Source organism: Astatotilapia calliptera, chromosome 3, assembly GCF_900246225.1.
Source record: "Astatotilapia calliptera chromosome 3, fAstCal1.2, whole genome shotgun sequence".
NCBI lineage: Eukaryota > Metazoa > Chordata > Actinopteri > Cichliformes > Cichlidae > Astatotilapia > Astatotilapia calliptera.
In genome coordinates, this window is record NC_039304.1 from 12,104,895 (window position 1) to 12,125,069 (window position 20,175).

General features: G+C 41.4%; 2 protein-coding genes across 3 annotated transcripts; one reads left to right on the forward strand and one right to left on the reverse strand.

The window, feature by feature from the left end:
* The first annotated feature begins 457 nt into the window (after window positions 1–457).
* Window positions 458–16,826, forward strand: lgi2a (leucine-rich repeat LGI family, member 2a). 2 transcript variants are annotated; one of them, XR_003271828.1, is made up of 9 exons: window positions 458–939; window positions 1,182–1,253; window positions 2,065–2,136; window positions 4,072–4,143; window positions 4,224–4,295; window positions 4,397–4,566; window positions 4,723–4,887; window positions 5,193–6,634; window positions 16,692–16,826. XR_003271828.1 is itself a non-coding variant. In XM_026161821.1 (8 exons), the coding sequence occupies exons 1-8, from the start codon at window positions 677–679 to the stop codon at window positions 6,008–6,010; spliced, it is 1,704 nt and encodes a 567-aa protein (XP_026017606.1). In that variant the 5' UTR covers window positions 458–676; the 3' UTR covers window positions 6,011–6,860. The 2 variants fall into 2 exon arrangements, 1 of the variants encoding a protein (XP_026017606.1); XM_026161821.1 differs by lacking the exon at window positions 16,692–16,826 and having other exon boundaries at window positions 5,193–6,860.
* On the reverse strand, window positions 10,096–11,232 carry LOC113018633 (uncharacterized). The gene is made up of 2 exons (XM_026161825.1): window positions 11,222–11,232; window positions 10,096–11,088 (listed from the first exon to the last, which is right to left on the reverse strand). Exon 2 carries the CDS (start codon window positions 11,080–11,082, stop codon window positions 10,420–10,422), a length of 663 nt encoding a protein of 220 aa, XP_026017610.1. The 5' UTR covers window positions 11,083–11,088; window positions 11,222–11,232; the 3' UTR covers window positions 10,096–10,419.
* Window positions 16,827–20,175: the final 3,349 nt, after the last annotated feature.

Here is a 20,175-nt window from a genome sequence, read left to right on the forward strand (position 1 = left end):
CATTTACTGCTTAACAAGATCAAATGTTGGCCTGTCCAGATATTTTAAAAAGCCGCTGTTTACTCGTGATTTGCTCAGCGTTTCCTTTACAGCCTGTGCAGGATGGCTGCAGGGCGCTGGGGGAGGCGCTGTCCTTGGTGCTGCAATTATGCGCCTCTGACCTTCTATATGAAGGAAGCATCTACAGCTTACGGTATGCCGACATTATATAACATCCTACGTGTGAGTCAAATGGTTTGACTTCGTGTTATTCAGACTGAGCAGCCAGCTGTGTTTAAATACTGCCAGAAATAACACAAAGAACATTCAAATTGCGTGTAAACTGGCAACAAAATGCACTTGGGGATAAACATGACGCTCGAAATTAATTTCTGAAATCTATAATTAGCGTGCTTGTTTGGAGATAATAATACACCACAGCTCCATAAACTACACCTATCTTCAAAAAAATAAAAAGGCAAGCGACGCTGACCACATATGAAACGTTGGGGCAAAAACAGATCAGCTCAGAAGAGACGTGGTGGTCACAAGCTGACTAATAACGTCTAATCAATTCCCGCGTGTGGCTGTTTAACCAACAGTTACCAGACTGGAGCGCTGACTTAATAAATATTTAAAGTGGACGGAGGGGAGCCGCAGCTGATTTGCTGATGTCAGGGAGCCAGTGCAGCATTTCATGGTGCAGGGTGGAAACGCGCGCTGCCATCTGCCTCGATCCGTGCTCTCTGCAACCCTCACACATGAAAGCCCGACAGGAAAGATGCCGCCAGCTCTCAACATTTGGGCATTGTTCCTCGTGTCGCTGTGCTGCCTGTGTCAGCCGGGTCATTTAAAAAAGCCTTTCCGATGCCCTTCAACATGCAGCTGCTCCAAGGAGTCCATCATCTGCGTCGGGTCCTCCTATATCCCAAGAATGACCCCCAACGAAATCACTTCTTTGTGAGTAGATGGCCTGCACTGTAAAGATATATGTTTTAAATGGAACAGTACGTTTTCCGCAGTGCATACATGCAATATATGCTCGAGCCACAGCCTCAAGTATGATTCTATAGCTGTGCGCATTTTATAACACCCTATAAAATAAGAGCTGATCGCAAAAAGCAATGCAGTGTTTTTCTCCCTGTTTCCTCGCCGATCACTTTTCAGCATTTTACTTTCTCCTGCTTGCTCCTTGTTTTTAGGAGTATCGTGAATGGGACTTTCAGCGAGGTCAAAGAGGCGATGTTTTCCCACATACCATCTCTCCAGCTATTGTAAGGATACTTTGCCAGCCTTTGATACTTCTAAAATGATTTGATTGGTTGACATTTTTAAGTAAAGGTTCTTATCGGGCAGATTTCAAATTAGTTACTTTTAGTACATAAAGCATCAGTTTCAAATGTTGGGCATTAAAATGGCAGATGCATCATTATGTGAGGCCAATAATGGAGTCACGACGGTCATTATACATAAAGCATTGGTTATAGCAGCACGAATCAAATGAAGCATTTATGCTTCTGCAGCACATGGGGTATTACTTTAGTGGAGATAAAGTAATGATTTATAAAGTCTGTTTGGTGCATGGTTAAGCTTTTTAGTAGCCGGGGCTTTTCAAATGGTGCACACCTGGAAATAAATAATGGAAACCCAAATCTGAGCTTTTAGTGCTGCCCAGTACCTACAGTGTGCTCAACCATCAGTCTGCTTTGTTACAACACAAGTGACAGCTGTGATGTCAGCCTAAACAAAGGCGTGGCACTAGCCAAAGTCATCATACACAATAATTCTCAGCTGAATACTTTATTTGGTAAGATGTAGGGTGGGTTTTTTTTCAGTAAAACATTGAATTCAAATGACAAGAGGCCATAAAATATGATAATATAATAACTAATTTAACTCAATTTTGTTTGGACATTGCTTTAATAATTGTGCTTACAGCATTTGGCTCTGCTTTTGGAACCAAACTGATTGTGTTACTGTGAAGCTGAAACATTTTAATCTGTTCTATGTTTTAGAGAAAAGCCTGAAGCGTTGCATTTCTGCAGTTGGCTGCACTGTAATTGATTGTATGCTTATTTTTTGCAGGCTTCTGAATTCCAATTCCCTGACAACTGTAAGAGATGATGCATTCTCAGGGCTACCACATCTGGAGTACCTGTGAGTTTCTTTGTTTGTTTGTTTTTTAATGAAAGTAGTTTAAAGAAAATAACTGAATATTCAGTTCTCTACATCAGTTTGGTGAAAATAGACTTGCGAGGTTGTTTTAATGGGAATGAAGCTTTTCTGTTGGATGCTGGCATTTTTCCAGTGGGGTAGGCAGTTGTTGGTTACACGCCCTCTAGTGGTTCCAGTACAACTAGAAAACAATCTTTGTTTCTCTTTTCATTCATCACACCAAAGTACACCAGCTTCTTTACTGGGTACACCCCCCCCTCCCAAAAGATGCTCTATTGGACTGAGACCTCGTGATTGTGGAGGCCATTTGAGAACTGTGAACTTATTGTCACGTTCAAGAAACCAGTTTGCGATCATTTGAGTTTTGTGACATGGCGAATTAGCCTACTGGAAGCAGCCTTCAGAAGATGGTACACTGTAGTCAAAAAGGGATGCACATGGTCAGCAACAATACTCAGGTAGGCTGTGATGTTTAGATGATGTGGCCCAAAGTGTGCCAAGTAAATATCCTGAACCATTAACATAAGGCAGGATGGAACCATGTTTTCATCTGCTTGCACATTCTGATCCTAGTATCCAAATGTTAAAGCAGAAGGTGAGACTTATCAGACCAGGCATCGTTTTTCCAGTCTTCTGCTGTCCATTTTTGGTGAGCCCCTGTCATTGTAGCCTCAGTTTCCCGTTCCTCTCAGCTGACAGAGCGGCACTAGGTGTGGTCTTCTGCAGTTGTCCGCTTCAAGGTTCAGCAACTTGTGTGTTCAGAGATGGTCTTCCGCACACATCGGTTTAACCTGTTGTTATTAGAGTTTCTATTGCCTTCCTATCAACATTAAGCAGTCTAGCCATTCTCCTCTGACCTTTGGCAGCAAAAAGGCATTTCTACCCAGAGAACCCCTGCTCATCCCAGCAGATCAGCAGTTTCTGAAATACTCCACAACCATGCCACATTCAAATCCCCTTTCTTCCCCATTTTGATGCTCAGTTTGATTTTCGGAAAGTCGCCTTGACCATGTCTATGTGCATAAATGTATTGAGTAGCTGCCATATGATAGTGGAACAAGTGTACCTAAAACGTTACTGGTGAGTCTATATGCACATATTCCAAAGTCTTGCAAATAACAAAATAAACAAAGCCTTTCACTGAACCATTGCCCCAGAACAAATACATGTGACTGTAGCATCAAGTTATTGCTATTTAACAGAAACATCAAATACAAGGGTAGCTATGATCACAATCAGCTCTTACACAACCTTTACAAACATTATGGTATAAATTGACTCTGGAAAGCTCACCAGATTCAGTACAATGTCAGAAATATTCTTTCTGAAACTGAAATAGCAAGAATATAGAAAGTGCGCTCAACATCCCCCCAACAGGCCTCGTTATATATTGTCTTGTATGTTTTCAAATTGTTTGATTATTGTAAAAAAAGAAAATATGTACATTATATAAAGTGTGTGTAGCTGCTTTTTTGAACCTTCTTTTAATTGGTAGCTGTAGCTAGGGAGGCAGAGCAGCTCCAGTCTGCATGCCAAATATTCTTGGGCAAGATACTCAAGTTCCTCTCGGTTGTATCCATCAGTGTCAGTGTTTGATAGAAAACACATCAATAGAATATGCACAGAAAAAAGTCCTGGTCTGAATTAGACAGGTTTCAAGGATTTCAAGTGCTCAGGTAGAATAGAAAAGTGCTGTACAAGAACCAGTCCACTTACCATTTGGTTTACTAGCTGTAGCTGCCATCACCAGTGTGTGAATGTGTGTGTGAATGGGTGGATGACTGGATATGTAAAGCGCTTTGGGGTCCTTAGGGACTAGTAAAGCGCTATATAAATACAGGCCATTTACCATTTAGCTGGCAAAATGTTGAAATTGATCAAAAATATACTTTTCTTTTTCTTCTTGTTGATCCACAGATTCATTGAGAGTAACAAACTAGAGACTACATCAAAATATGCCTTCAGAGGACTCAGGGACCTGACTCACTTGTATGTTCCAGTGACTGAAAATACAACTGATGCATGATTTAATGATGTCTCTTTTCATAATCAACTGCATTTGTTTCCAGGTCTTTGGCAAACAATAACATTAAAGCCTTGCCCAGGGACCTCTTCATTGACCTTGACTCCCTTATAGAGCTGTGAGTTTGTACATAGTAATAGGTAAATAGCGTACTGTGTAATTCTTGCAGTCTGTCTTTCTCCCTGTTCGGCTGTGAAATACAATATTCTCTTTCTGCAGGGACCTGCGAGGCAATGCCTTTGAATGTGACTGCAGAGCCAAGTGGCTTATGACGTGGTTAAAGAACACCAATGCCACAGTGTCAGATGCTGTGTGTGCTGGACCAGAGGACATGAAGGGCAAGCGCCTCAATGATATGACCAGCCTGCAGAATGAGTGTGTCTCCACAGGTGAGAAACACCTGAGCCAGCTGCCCTTCTCTCATGTCCAGCTGAGATCAGGATGAGAGAACTCAGCAGAGTCATTCTAAGAAGTGTAGAGGGCATTCATTTAACGTGGCTTTGTTGGTTTGTGTAAAATACATTTCCCAATGTTCCTTTCCACAGATTTCATCCTTCATCAGTCTGTTGCCTCAGAATCGTTGTCTGTTGACACATTCAGCTATAAGAATGATGTCTACGTGGCCATTTCTGCTCCCAGCACAGAGAGCTGTATGATTTTCCAGTGGGACCACATAGAAATGAACTTCAGGACTTATGATAACATCACAGGTAAAGTTTGATTTCGCCTTCTGCAGGAAATGTGTCCTAACTTACGACATAACTGGAAACCCCTCTTGATCCTGCAGCGCAACCTTCTAACCGTTTAAGTCCTTGAAGGCTGTGTCGACCCAACGTGTAGTTACATCTCTCAGGAGGTGCATGTCAGGTTACGTGGAAGGTTAGGTGAAGGGTTAAAGGGCGTTTCCAGTGACACTGTAAGTTAGGAAGTCTAAATCACACATTAGGCTAACAAACACTCCCAGAATGCTTCCAGTTTCATTCTCACGCGATTCATTTGTTTCTCTGCCCTTTAGGTCAGTCCATTGTGGGGTGCAAATCTGTCATCATCGAAAATGAGGTGTTTGTCATTGTGGCTCAGCTGTTTGGTGGTTCCCACATTTACAAGTTTGATGACGACCAAAGCAGGTTCAATAAGTTCCAGGATATCGAGGTGTCCAAGATCTCTAAGCCCAATGATATTGAGGCCTTCCAGATTGGCTCTGATTGGTTCTTTGTGATTGCTGACAGCTCAAAAGCCGGCCTCTCCACCCTCTACAAGTGGAATGATAATGGCTTTTATTCGTACCAGTCACTGCACGAGTGGTACCGCGACACGGATGTAGAGTTTCTCGACTTGGATGGGAAAGCTCACCTTATTCTAGCGAGCCGCTCACAGGTTCCAGTGATCTACCAGTGGAGCCGGAGCAACCAGAAGTTCATCCTGCAGGGTGAGATCCCCAACATGGAGGATGTAGTGGTTGTGAAACACTTCCGGATCAAGGAAGAGCTCTACCTGGCTATGACGCGGTATATCGGTGATTCCAAAGTTCTGCGTTGGGGCACCAAACAGTTTGCTGAGATCCAAGCTTTGCCCTCTCGAGGCTCCATGATTCTCCAGCCATTCTCTTTCAAGGAACGTTACTATCTGGCTCTGGGAAGCGACTACACCTTCTCACAGATCTACCTGTGGGACGAGGACAACAAAATCTTTGACCGCTTTAAGGAGGTGTACATCCAGGCCCCACGCTCTTTCACCGTGGTATCTACCGACCGCAGGGACTTTATTTTTTCCTCGAGCTTCAAGGGAAACACGCAGATCTTTGAGCACATCATCATCGACCTGAGCTTGTGAGGGGCTGTGCCTTATTGTCCCTTCTGAAATCAAATGTCTTCCACTTGAAAGACAAATTCAAGAAGGAAACAAAAGAGAAAGGACCTTATAAACTGTTAAATATCCACACCTTCATAGTTTTCACTCACAAAGTAGAGCAGGGTCAAGATGTAACGTGACTATTTCTGAATGGCCTTGCACTCATGGATCCTCAGACTTTCTGAAGTACTACCCTTTCATAACTACTACTATTCTCTTAAAAATACCACTGAAGTTTATGACGGGTTAAAAAAGAGACATTTAATTGAATCTATTTGGATTTCTCTTTTTTTTGTTTAATATCTTTCTCTCAGTAGTTTTATGCAGCTAAAAATACATCAGGACCTGAATGAACGTAACAAATTTAATCTGATTTGTGGTGACTGATGATGGATTGATTGATTTTTGCCACCTACCTGTATCCTCATACCCTGTGGTAACGTACAGTACCTTGCCTTATCAACACTGGGGTCTTTTGTTTGATGGTTACACAGCGCCTCCTTCTGGCCGTGATGAAGTACCACACCCCTCTGCTCTTTCCATTACAGGGAATGTCTAGAAAGCACAAACCTTTAATTAACTTAGCTGAGATCATAGAGTGTAGCTGTTTGTTGGAAGGTGTCTTTGTAGATGCTGTAGATTATAATGCATAGAGTAGGAAGCAGTGGTTTGTTGTTACAGTTAGTAAAATATCCAGGACTTGACCTTATACAAATTCATTAACGGAGAATCAGAATCAGAATCGTGTTTATTGGCCAAGTATATGTGCAGACACATACAGGGAAACACAACAGAGAATCGCCATTTAGATACAACTTCTAGATCTGCTGTAATATAATGTGGCAAAGTACAGAGAAACTTTATCAGTATTGCAAAGGAGCTGTGTTTAGATGATGTCAGGGGAAATAAATCTCCTGATATGGTTAAAAAAACAGTTTTGCCTAATTAACAATTTTTTTTTTACTAACATCTGAAGTCAGAAGAATCAGAGGCCAAATTTGTATGACCACAAGGAAGGAAAATAAATGTACATGTAAATATATCTTCAAGCTTTCAAATTTTTATTCTGCTTTTGGAAATGCTGAATGTTGACAAGCTCCAAAATGTACATAAACCAAGGATTGTAATGTCACCACCTGTTTGAATGGACCTTTGCACTTACAAAACTCAAATGCAGCCTGCAAGTGCATGACATTCAAAAAAGGGTGTTTGCCAAATTCTTTTTAGATAAACCTAACAAAGACTAAAAGTGCTTCTAGGTTAACAATATGCAAGCGTTAAAAATTCTTTTGTATGATTTTGTTTAAGCCTAATGAATGTTCCTCTTAAAAATATGATGTAATGTCAAAATAAATCTGTGAAAACATGACTTCTGAATGTGTTTTGTGTTGACTGATAATCAGGATTATGGTTATAATTCGAGTTTTTTTTGTGTCACTGTAGTGATTAATCCCTGACACTGATCATTAAAAATAAAACTTCCCTTCTTTCCCTAAAAAAAACCCCCAAAACAGACATTATGATTGTAAAGTTGCACAAAGAAATTAGAAACAGTACTGTCTGGTGTTTGAATGGTCACAGATCCAAAAGTGTAAAACCTGATAATGTGCAGTCCGTATGCAATCTGACCAGCACTAAAATCTCACCATTATATTCTGCCGTTCACATGTCAGTATTTCAGACACTCAAACACTTAAACACCTCAAATCCACTGTCAAGTACGCTGGTTCAATTGTGGTGATTTGAGCTTGTTCTGCAGACACAAGCAATAAAGCACCTTGCAGTCCACGAACTCCTCTGTATGCCAAAGTTTTCTAGAGTCAAATGTGAGGCCGTCTGTCCAACAGCTAAAGCTTCTCCTAAATTAGGCCATGCAACAGGATAATGAGCCCAAGCACAGCAGCAAATCTACTGCATGGAAGTCCAGACCTCAACCTGACAGAAATGCTGTGTATAAAGAAATGCTTGCAAATGTTGATGAATTGAAGTTATTGCTGCTAACTGCTGCTTCTGTAACCGACTCAATCATAGAATGATTATGATATCAAACTAAGACAAATGCCTGAATCCTAAATTGTGGATATCCTATTGTTGTGATCTAAAATGTAACACTAAATGTGATTAAAACACGAATGATCTGGACTCCTGGGCTGAACGACCGTGAGGATCACCAGCCCGAGGAAAACACAAAATACACATGACTCTGTGACAAAGACAATTCATTCTTGAATGAAGACGTTGATCAGACACATTTAAAATGCAGCCAATTGTGTTTATTATTAAGCTTTTGGGGAAATAGAAGGGGGGGTTAAAGTAGAGGGTAAAAGAAAGGGATAGAAAGGAGGAAAGAGCTAGAGGAGAGAAAACCCCAACAATCCCCTCTGAGCAAGCACTAGGTGCGACAGTGGATAGGAAAAACTCCCTGTAAAGGAAGAAACCTATGACAGAACCAGGCTCTAGAGGGGGCAGTCAACTGTCGGGACTGGTTGGGGAGTGAGGGTGAAAAGAGAGGGAGAGGGGGAAGGGAGATGGGACAGGTGTTAGGAGTTCAAGGGAGCTAGGGGAGGGAGAGGTGTCAAGGTGTCAGGAGAGAGGGAGAGGGCAGGAGAGGGGAGGTCAAAATTACGATGGAACAGAGGTGGAGGAAGACGAGGTGACATCAGCAGTGGAAAAAGTAGAAAGAGTAGAAAAAGCAGGAGTGTCCTTCCTCCAGAAGAAGCGGAAGCGTTTCTTCTTCTTTTACAGGAGCTTTTCCACGAGAACCTTTTTCTCTAGGATCAGCGTTCTCAGCTGATCGATTGTTTCGGTATTCTCCTTCTCAAGTCTCCTGCATGTTTTCTCCACTTCTTCTAATTCGGCTTGTTTGTCTTTGAGCCTTCCTTTCAACTCTTTAGATGTTTCCTCCTGCATTACCTTTGCCTCCTGCATCTCTGTATAACGCTCTTGTAATTTGTTGTGAGTGTCTTCTAACTGCTGACTTTTCCTCTCGGTTTCTTGAAGTTTGCACTGCAGGTCTTCATTTGTTTTCTCGAGTTGCTGCTTTAGCAGCTGCACCTCAGTGTTTTTGCACTTCAAGGTGTTTGAAAGTTCCTTGAGTTCGGTGTTTTTTGTCAGCATGTCATTGAGCTGACTCTGCATTGCTGAGCACTGTTTTTGCAGTTTCTCCTTCTCTCCTTCCATCTCAGTTGCTTTGTAGTTCATTTTCTTGTAAAGTTCTTGCAGCTTTTGGTTTTCTCTCTCAAAGTCCAGGAGTAAACGTTTGTCTTCTTTCTGCTTTATGTCCTGTTGTTCTTTCTCTTGAAGCAGCTCTTGATATTTCTGCTTGTGCACTGCAGTTTTGTCAAGCTTTACTTCCAGGACTCTGCATTTTTCCTCCATGCTTTGGAGTTGGCACCGCATGTCTCCCTGATTTATTTCCAGTTGTTCTTTTTTTTGAAGAATCTGGTCATTTCTTTGCAGTGCTTTATCAAGCTTTGTTTTCAGCTCGCTTTCAAGCTTGCTTTCTGTTTGATTGGTTGTTGCTTTCTCTCTTGAAGCAGTGCTTTGTATTTTATCCCCAAGTTTTGGAGTTCTATTTCCTGCCGTTTCTTCTCTTGGAGGATTTCTATATTTTTTTGCAGAGCTTCATCAAGCTTTAATTGCAGCTCCTGATCCTTTTTGTCCTTGTCTTTCTCATTTTTCTTCTGCTGGAGGATTTCTTTGAGTTTTTCTATTGCTTTATCAAGCTTTGCTTTGAGCTCAAAGTTCCTTCCATGCATGTCTTGGAGTTTCATTTCTTTCTCCTTCTGAATATCTTCCTTTTCAAGAAGCTGGCTGAACAATTTATCTACTTCAGCAGTCTTTCTCTCATTTTCTTCTCTGAGGAAGATAATCTCCTTTCGTTGCTTACAGTTTTTCTCAAATGCTAAAACACATGTCACAAACGTTACCACCAGGTCCCCCAATGTCCAAACACAACACCCTTCTCTAAAGCTACATAAACACAACCACACCTTCCCACTGCAAAACTCAAACTCCCACACCAAGAGAGCAGCTCGAAGCTGTCAAAACTGTAAACACTATACACAGCATTACACACTACAGCAAAACAATTGAAAACACAATGCTCAATTTGTGAGAAGGTTCTTTGGTTCATAACTGCCAATGCATATTTTTATAAACTGTACAGTAACGGATCGTCATAGAACCCTGCAGAGGATTAGGCATTTAGATTTGTGAGTTTCACATGAAGACTATAAATCTATAAAAACATCCTGCATGTACGTACACTACTGTAACACAACTCAATGCAAAAACAGAATCTATCGCACACAACAGTACTCTCGGAAACATGATCAGGGTGTGAAGTCTTTTTTATTGTCTACACGGTCATTTTACAGTATTACACACAGTCACTGTGCGGCATCATGTCGCCGAGCTGCATTGGGCCACATCACCTCATCCACATCACAGGCTATATTGTCCCTTGCTAGGCACCGCGGGAAAAACGCCCTGGAATGGCGAATCCATCCCTGGAAGGCCTCCACTGGGATGTCAGCACAGGCCAGCTCCATTGCCCGTACGAGGTTCTCTCTTGTGTATGGCTGTCTGTCATACACCTTCCATCTCCATGATGAGAAGAACTCCTCTATAGGGTTCAGGAAAGGGGAGTAGGGTGGCAGACAGACGTTTAAAAAGTGGTCACTGTTGGTGGTGAACCACTCTCTGATTTGGTGTGTCTTGTGGAAGCGGACGTTGTCCCAAATGATCACATACATGTGATGTGCTAGCCTAGGATGGTGTTGTTGACGGTCCAGGAGGATGTCTTTTAGCTCCTCTAGGAAGGTGAGGAGACGTTGGGTGTTGTAAGACCCAAGGACAGCATACCGGTGGACAAGCCCCTCCGTACCCATAGCTGCACAAAGAGTAATATTACCCCCCCGTTGGCCAGGAACCTCAGTGATGGCTCTCTGGCCAATGATGTTACGGCCTCTTCGCCTTCGTTTCTGGAGGTTGAAGCCAGCCTCATCCAGGAAGAGGTACTCATGGGGTCTGGCCATCGCGTCCAACTGCATTATCCTCTGTGAACATGGGAAAGCGTACAGGTGTTCAGAACGGTCAATCAGGTAGCACAGTATTGTCCAGAAGTAATGTAGGCTACTAAGCAACACAGTATGTCCACTAACTGTACTGTGGACATGGATGTATACGTACTTGCACATACTCGTAACGTTGTCCTATGTGTCGCGCAGAGTTGCGCTCAAAGGGAACCCTGTAGACCTGTTTCATCCTCATCTGTTGGCGCCGGAGAACTCGGTCTATTGTGGACACGCTGACAGCATCAATGTTCTCAAAGTTTACATTATCTGCAATGACTTTGTCTCTGATCTCTTGGAGTCTAATGCAGTTGTTCTCACGGACCATATCTGCAATGAGGGTTTCTTGTGCCGCTGTGAATATGGCAACCCTCCCACCTCTATGTGGCATTCTTTCAGCTCTAAAGAAAGAAACGTGTTGTCAATTGACTGATTTATATGTAAAACTACATGTAAGGTAACAGACCACTTTCACAGGCCTGTAAAACTGTAGTGTGACAAAGAAAGCAATAGCGTACTATACCTGTTGTGTTGTCTAAATGCCTTGATAATGGTGGCCACGGTGGACCTACTCAGGTTTGGATGTACTCTTCGTCCCGCTTCAGCCATTGTCATGCCATGGACAATGGCATGATCAATTACTGTTGCTCACATATCATCTGTTATGATGGTGCGAGGTTGTCTTCTTCTCCCACCTGGACCTTCTCCTCTCTCTTGTTGGCCTCCTTGTCTTCCTCCTCTACTCCGAACTCCTCTTCTTCTTAGGCCTTCACCTCTTCCTCCTCTGATCTCATCCCCTCTTCCTCTTTGGGTGCAGCTCTTCTCCTTCCGCACGCTCGAATGCCTTCATCCATTGTGATTGTTTGGCATCTTCACCAAACTATGCTTTCATAGGTGGGGTCACATCATTAGCAACAGGTGTCTTCAATTTTGAGTCGTTGTGTGTAGTGACTGACGCCAGGTGTGTTCCCTGTGTTCACAGATTGGTGACTGTGGCAAGCATTTTGCATCACATGGGCTTTCATTTGAGAATATGAGCAGAGTTGTTTTGCAACATGTGTTTTGGCAAGGAAAAATGTGTTTAGATTTATGAGTACAGAGGGTTGTGTTTTGTGAATTGTGTCTTCATGTGACATGTGTTTATGGTACTGGTATATGGTGGCTACATTTAGTAAATGTGTTTAGACTACTGGTCATTTGGGTTACAGGATTGGCTTTTGTGTTTTAACATTTGAGGAAAACTGTAAAAAAACTCTCTGCCTGGGCCGGGTGTTGTTTGTTGTGCTGTCTCAGAGTGACGCTGAAAAACTAGTTCATGCATTTATTACTTCCAGGCTGGACTACTGTAATTCATTATTATCAGGATGTCCAAAAAACTCCCTGAAAAGCCTTCAGCTAATCCAAAATGCTGCAGCAAGAGTCCTGACAGGGACTAGAAAGAGAGAGCATATTTCTCCTGTTTTGGCTTCCCTTCATTGGCTTCCTGTTAAATCCAGAATTGAATTCAAAATCCTGCTCCTCACATACAAGGTCTTAAATAATCAGGCCCCATCTTATCTTAATGACCTTGTAGTACCATATCACCCTATTAGAGCACTTCGCTCTTGCTCTGCAGGCTTACTTGTTGTTCCTAGAGTATTTAAAAGTAGAATGGGAGGCAGAGCCTTCAGTTTTCAGGCCCCTCTTCTGTGGAACCAGCTTCCAGTTTGGATTCAGGAGACAGACACTATCTCTACTTTTAAGATTAGGCTTAAAACTTTCCTTTTTGCTAAAGCATATAGTTAGGGCTGGACCAGGTGACCCTGAATCCTCCCTTAGTTATGCTGCAATAGATGTAGTCTGCCGGGGGATTCCCATGATGCATTGAGTTTTTCCTTTCCAGTCACCTTTCTCACTCACTATGTATTAATAGACCTCTCTGCATTGACTCATATCTGTTATTAATTTCTGTCTCTCTTCCACAGCATGTCTTTATCCTGTCTTCCTTCTCTCACCCCAACCGGTCGCAGCAGATGGCCCCGCCCCTCCCTGAGCCTGGTTCTGCCGGAGGTTTCTTCCTGTTAAAAGGGAGTTTTTCCTTCCCACTGTCGCCAAAGTGCTTGCTCATAGGGGGTCATATGATTGTTGGGTTTTTCTCTGTATCTATGAAGCGCCTTGAGGCGACTTTTGTTGTGATTTGGCGCTATATAAATAAAATTGAATTGAATTGAATTGTTGTGCTTGTTCATGAGATTTTCCTCATGCATTTCTTCCAAGCACATCTTCTGAACTTGAATGTTCTCTTCTTGAGCCAGAAGAGAAGAGCTGGGCTTTACTTTTTCTTTTCTTGCATGTTTTTTCAGAGACATGTTGGAAAGCGTAAAAAGTGTCACGATTCTGGAAGCCAAACTGGTTGTCACATGACATCACCCCCCCCATGACTTATGATGTGTTGCTAACATTTTGGTTGTTGTGATGATTCAAATTTGCTCACTAAACTTCATCAAAATGAACATGTGTTGACATAAGCATATATTTGGATCTCATATCTTCTCATTAAATGTAGCTAATGTCCAATAAACTGAACTCTGGGACTTACCTAACACTAATATTTCACATATTACTTCAACTCACTAATTTAATTAAAGGGTTTTGTATTAAATTATAACGGGATAAAAAAACCACAATGCACATGTGCAAATAACAGTAGCCAGCTGCTGCCACAAGACGGTGATAAATCAAAGGTTCACAGAAAGATCTCTTTACTTTGGGACATTTAAACAATGTGTATTATTACATTTGATTAAACAAGCACTGCTTTTCCTCCAGGCTTCTAAAACTCTTTCAAAGTTTCTTCTTTTCAGTCGTTTTCAGTCCAGTCCTTGTACCAAAAAGTTATCTTATGAAACTGGATGAATGGAGGACAAAAGAAGATGTTTCAGACCTAAACCCCCACTATCTACACCAGCTGAATAGCATCTGAAAATCACATCTTTAACAGACAGACAAAGTCCAGCAAAGTCTCCACACAGGACCTGAGAGATGCATCTGAACCTTCAGTTCACTCCAAGATCACACATGTGCAGGAGAACTGAGTGCTGCTGTCAGATTTAAAAGTGCTTTAAACATGATGATACTGTCTTTGTTAAACAGCAGAATAGGTTTATAAAGTATCATTAACTAAAAGTGGTGAAATAAATATCTCTAAATCTACTAAATGTAGACTTTTAAATTTCGGACAGTTTAGTATTACAGCTGCTGATTAAACAATAGAGACAGATGTGTAGTAAAACTTTTATTTAGTGTTTCAAGTCAAAAACAAACAGAGCAGAGATACAGAGAAAGTCTTTTGATGAAAAAAGAAGATACTGAACGTTGAGTTTCCCCTAATCATGTGTGTGCAGCTGTGTGAATGAGGCTGTGTCGAGTGTTCAGACTGAGTAGAAATACACTGTGCTTCTCCATTTACATCCTTTAGATCCAATCTTGACTCTTTTGCCCACCAAAATAATAAACCAGTACTTTTTTCTGTATGTAATATAATCTAAAGCATCAACAGTAACATTTTCCACCATACGACTGCACTCTAAGGTCAGCACGGTGGTGCAGTGGTTGGTACTGTTGCCTCACAGCAAGAAGGTCGTGCATGTGAATCTGCTGGCTGCTGTTTGCATGTTGTGTTCTCTGAGGGTGCTCCGGCTCCCTCTCACAGTCCAACAACTCGCTTTTTTAGGTTAATTGTTGATTCTTTTGGGAATTGCAATCATCTATTGGGAATGTGATCATGAGTGGTGAACTGTATAGTGTGTACCCTGAGTTTTACATTGTGAAAGCTGGGATAGTCTTCAAGCCATCTCCAGCAACCCTTAAGTGCTTAAGAGGAAGGAAGAAGGAGAGGAAGGAAGGATAACTACAGTTTATGATCTCAGCTGTGATTATTAAAGGTTTGTGCTTTCTAGACATTCCCTGTATTAGAAAGCGCAGAGGGGTGTGATACTTCATCACGGCCAGAGGGAGGCACTGTGGAACCATCAAACAAAAGACCCCAGTACTGATAAGGCAACATGCTGTCCATTACCACCAGGTATGAGGACACAAGGTAGGTGGCAAACTCATCTGATCCATCCTCAGTCGCCCCAAATGAGAGTAAATGTGTTACTTTCCTTCAAGTCCTGTCATATTATTTTGTATCCACAAAACTATTAGAACAAAAATATTAGAAATAAATTAAAAAGATAAATCCAAATAGATGAATAGATCTTTTTCTTTTTTTTTTTTTACCTTCATGAATATTTTCAGGAGAACAGAAGTGGTACTTATATAATGGTAGTGCCCATTGCCTGAGATCCTATGATTGTAAGGTTACTGAGAAATATTTTTATTTACACGGTTGTGGCACTGATTCAGTCTTTAGCACTACGGTCACCCCGGTGTGTCGGCCACAACACCATTTAAGGCCAAACTGTCTCAGAGTATAGAAGAAGAAACTCGAGGTTTGTTCTGAGGCCGTTTATTCTTTCACAGTTTAAATCCTGTGGCTGTAATCACATGTGTGTGTGTTTTTCTTTATCCTTCACGCACACATCACATCCCACAGGAATCACTGCACCCCCACTGGACCAACACGCTCATCCGACACTAAAACTGCCCACCTTACTAGTTGGATGACATCGTTGTGCTGGCTCAAACTAACAGAAGGTTAAATGCTAAATGAACAGCATATAAACTGGTATATAAACTTATAAACATCTGTATAAGAACAGAATAGACTTGTCCTATGATGTTTGGGGGCTTTTATACACTCATTATCCTTTCTATTTAGCCCTCAGTTTGTCTCTGCTCCTGGTCACGTTACTCCTCGTGTGTGCGACTGTTTAATTTAGCCATTTGTGTTCAGGTCTCTTAGCTCCTATAATACAACTGTTCATATTCCAAGCCAGCCTGCAAGTCCTTGCATTTGGTCAGTCCCAGCACCCGTACCTGCTCCCAGGGAGAGAATGGCCAGCCGTCAACATGAGCACTAGTACCAGCATCCAGAGCAGACTGCTAGTCCTGCTCTGGATGAGCCAGAAGTCTGCCTGAGCCAGAAGTCTGCACTAAGCAGGCACCTGCCAAGCCGCCCAAGGTGTCCCATCACCTCCGTCGTTCCCCAGTGGAGCATTGCTGGCCATGTGGTCGGCCTCCTGAACTGCTGGATTTTGTATTGGGTTTTTTTTGTTGTTGTTTTTTTAAATAAAAGGGCCAGGTTATTTTTTCTGGTTTTACCTCAATGCCAGGTGATGAGGATAATGAGCTATCTAGTTAAGCTCCCTTCAGTGCTGCTGGACTAAAAGCAGAGGCTTATTCTTGTCTGAATCTGTGATTTTTATGTAAACTTAAACCACATGTCTGTGTAGTTTGTTAAGTAGCATTAGTAGAAGACATTCAAATTATTATAATTGCCTAGTTTTACAAATTGCGAAACTCACAAAGAAAGACGACAGCTGTGGCTCATTACTGAATTGGCCATGTGCAAACCTGAATGATGATAAGTATTAATAAACAAATGAGACACTGTTGGAACACAATGTTCTACTCGGAGTAAATTGTAAACTTTTACAAACAGTTAGGTTTGTTGGAAGGTGTCTTTGTAGATGCTGTAGATTATAATGCATATCTGTGCAGACCAATGACTGGTGCTGATGCTTGCAAAGAGCTGAAGTTGTGTTACCACCATACTGCTGTGTTTCTGCCCTGGATACAGTTTCCACACAAAAAAGTAATATCCACGCTCTAAACTGCACCACTGTTTTCCTTCTTTGGCATGAATTGAAATTAGCAGATTGTAGTACAAGTACAAGTGGAACCGATGAGAATCAATAGGCAAGCAGACTAACAATTCCAAGGAATTGAACTACTGGGAACCGGATCTCTACAAGAAGCGGTGGAAGAAATGCAGAGTGATCTCTACAGCACACAAACAGTTTGTGTGTTTGCTTATGTTTGTTGAGCAGTTTGAAACGCATGTCGTGTCTCATTTCTGGGAGAAGATAAGCAAACCCGAAATGTAAGTTTCAAACATTATTAAACAGCTGAAGGTTCAAATCACACAGCACTATGGATCTCCCTCTGTCAGACCAAAGAATTTTGTTTCTGCGAAACTCCAGGTAAACTGTCATGTGCCTTTTACTGAAGAGTGGCTTCCATCTGGCCACTCAACCATACACGCCTGATTGGTGGAGAGCTGCAGAAGTCATTGTCCTTCTTAAAGGTTCTCCATTCTCCACACAGCAATGCTGGAGCTTTGTCAGAGTGGCATCGGGTTATTGGTCACATCCATGACTAAGGCTCTTCTACCCCTGATCACTCAGATTGGCTGGGCAGTCAACTCTAGGAAGAGTCCTGGTGGTTCCAAACGTCTTCCATCTATAGATGATGGAGGCCACTTAGGGCTGGGTATCGTCACTGATTTCTAGAATCGATTAAATTCCGATTTACAAGGTCCCGAATCGATTCGATCCACGATTCGAATCGATTCAATTTGATTCAATTAGATTTGAATCTGGGAAATTTTGACAGTCAGAAATATAATTCAGATCAGTACATTTACATATTTTTGTATCTATAAAAAGGAAGCTGACAAATGCAAGACTTTATCAAATGTGTTAGCGTCACAGCAGATGCCTTTGTGTCAAAGCACCTCAAGATAAAACACAGAAAAACATGAAGGTGGTTTTCCTGGCCTGGGATTTTATAAAAATATTCTGCAGTACATCAAAAATGAAAGAAAACTATTAATCAACTTATAAACATTACCTCTGAAGTTACAGCGGTTTTATTAGAGACACAGCTAAGCGTTTTGCATTTTGCATAATTTGTTGAGTATTGAACGGCAGAAATTAGGTTTTCTTTTCAGAAGTATGTAAAAGGAAAATAAAACAACGGCCGACAGCGCTGTAAACAACGGTAGACTTGTGCGTAACAAGCAAGCGAATAATGCAGAAAATAGATTTTTAGACAGGAAACTGTTCTTGAAGTAGAGAGAGAGAGAGAGAGAGAGAGAGAGAGAGAGAGAGAGATTTTATCATGCACTCAGAAAAATAAAGTTGCCAACTGGAACCAAAAGCGGTTCTTTAGACTGATGCCATAGAAGAACATTTTGTGGTGCCACAAAGAACCTTTCAAACAATGGTTCTTTGAAGAACCATTTCTTTCAGTGGTTCATTGAAGAACCTTTAATGGTGCCCCAAAGAACAATCAAGAAATGGTTCTTTGGGGCACCTTTAAAGGTTTTTCAAAGAACCTTTTTTGAAAATGGTTCTTTGAAGAACTATTTTTAAAAAGGTCTTTCAGATGGTTCTTTAAAGACCCATCTTAAAGAACCCTTTTCTGAGTGGTTCTTTAAAGAACCATTTTAAATCTTTGATGGTTGGAGCAAGAATAATCTCTCCTATTTCTCGAACCAAAAGATAAAGCTGACAAAACTTGTTACCCTTTTCAATCCTGGAGCCTATGAGGAAAGGCAGAGTCCTAAATAATGTCCATTTCTCAACAGCAGTTCCAGAGATATTTCCATCCAGTGCTACCTTCTCAGGTATTAGAGCAGGTTTGGAGGTGCAGTCATTCTGTCCAAAACTAAAATTCCTTATGTTGTCATTAACCTCTTGGATAGTAACGGTTTTGTCATTGAGCAAAGCTTTTAAAACAGACTTCAAAACAAGAGGAATGACCCCCTCAAGAAAATCATGCATTACATCAGGTGGGAATGCATTTGTGGTATCAAAATATGACAGCTTGTTGAAGGCACATGGGCCAGTTACACCATACACTGACCTACAGTGGGGGTCATCCTCAACACATTGCAGATGGTATGCATGAACAGTCTTTGTCCTAAGAATACAATCTCCCTCACTAATGATCTTAGACAGGTCCTCGTAATGACACATACAAAACCTGCATATTCTACCATTACTGAATGAGCAGCTAAAACCGGCAAGTGTGTGAGAGGTTAGGTTGTCTGCAGATATTGCGGCCAGACCACCTTTGATGCAGTACTGTCTGTCTTCAAATTTTATTCGTAATCCACGTTCTTGCAAAACCTGTAGGTCACAAATTAATGGTTCTAATATTTTCTCAAATCCATATGTTTTCACCAATCTATGTTTGACAAGTATCAACAGATGAATATGTCTTAAAACAGATCTGTCTTTTGGTGGAATATTTCCCAAAGTAAAATAAAATGCAGACACTTTATGTAGAAGTGTCTTTGATCCTATTGGATTAGCAACTTCAAATTCATCAGTGTACAACTGAATTCTCAAATGTGGGTTGTCTGTGTTAAAAAAATTCACTTTCTTTGTAAATTTTCCCATCACTAAAATCTGTAAAGGTTTCAGGAGCACGGGGATCTGGCCTAAAATTTTGTCTTAAAATGTTAGGATCATTACATATTAATTCTAAGACTTTTAGAAGTGGAATATACTAGGGCTGCTCAATTAATCGAATTTTAATCACGATTACGATCTGGGCTTTCAACGATCATTAAAAATGACTGAGCCGATTATTAGCCCCTCCCTCATGCTTTACTCTCGCGCTGCTCCGTGTGGCAAATCCAGCGCACCTCTCTGCATTTCGAACACGTGTCACAACAATTAAGACAGGGCCCGAGGGAAGCTCGGAAAGCTAAGCAGAAGTTATTTGGAGAGGAGAGTGACTGCCGTTGGTTGAAAAGAGAGGTAAAAAAAAACTTCAGTGGTGTTGCAAACTATTTTATATTATTTTTTAAAATCATTATTCAATACATTGTTATTGTTAACCCTTTAAATCCCTGTAGAACCGGAACCGCGTAAGCTAGCACAATAATTTGTTTTGCATATGAAACCGGAGGAGTTGTACTTACATCTTATGCCATCAGCTTGTCCTCGGTCACGGTTTCCTTCCACATATAGCTTTGCAAAAATTGCATAAAAAGCGCTTGCAGGAACAAGAACATAATATTCCAGAAACACGTTTTGCCGATCCGATCAGCTGTTCGTAACACTTCCCACAGTGAAACAGACGTCAGCGTGAACTATCGTATGTCCGCCATTTCCTGCCCGAAACCGGAAGTGACAT

What these genes read in the sequence shown, in the direction of transcription:
- LOC113018633 (XM_026161825.1), bottom strand. Translation starts at nt 11,082, where the DNA reads ATGCAGTTGGACGCGATGGCCAGACCCCATGAGTACCTCTTCCTGGAT.
- lgi2a (XM_026161821.1), top strand. Translation starts at nt 677, where the DNA reads ATGGTGCAGGGTGGAAACGCGCGCTGCCATCTGCCTCGATCCGTGCTC. An exon ending in ATACCATCTCTCCAGCTATT is followed by an intron (nt 1,254 to 2,064) that starts GTAAGGATACTT and finishes TATTTTTTGCAG; the next exon opens with GCTTCTGAATTCCAATTCCC. An exon ending in CTTGACTCCCTTATAGAGCT is followed by an intron (nt 4,296 to 4,396) that starts GTGAGTTTGTAC and finishes CTCTTTCTGCAG; the next exon opens with GGACCTGCGAGGCAATGCCT.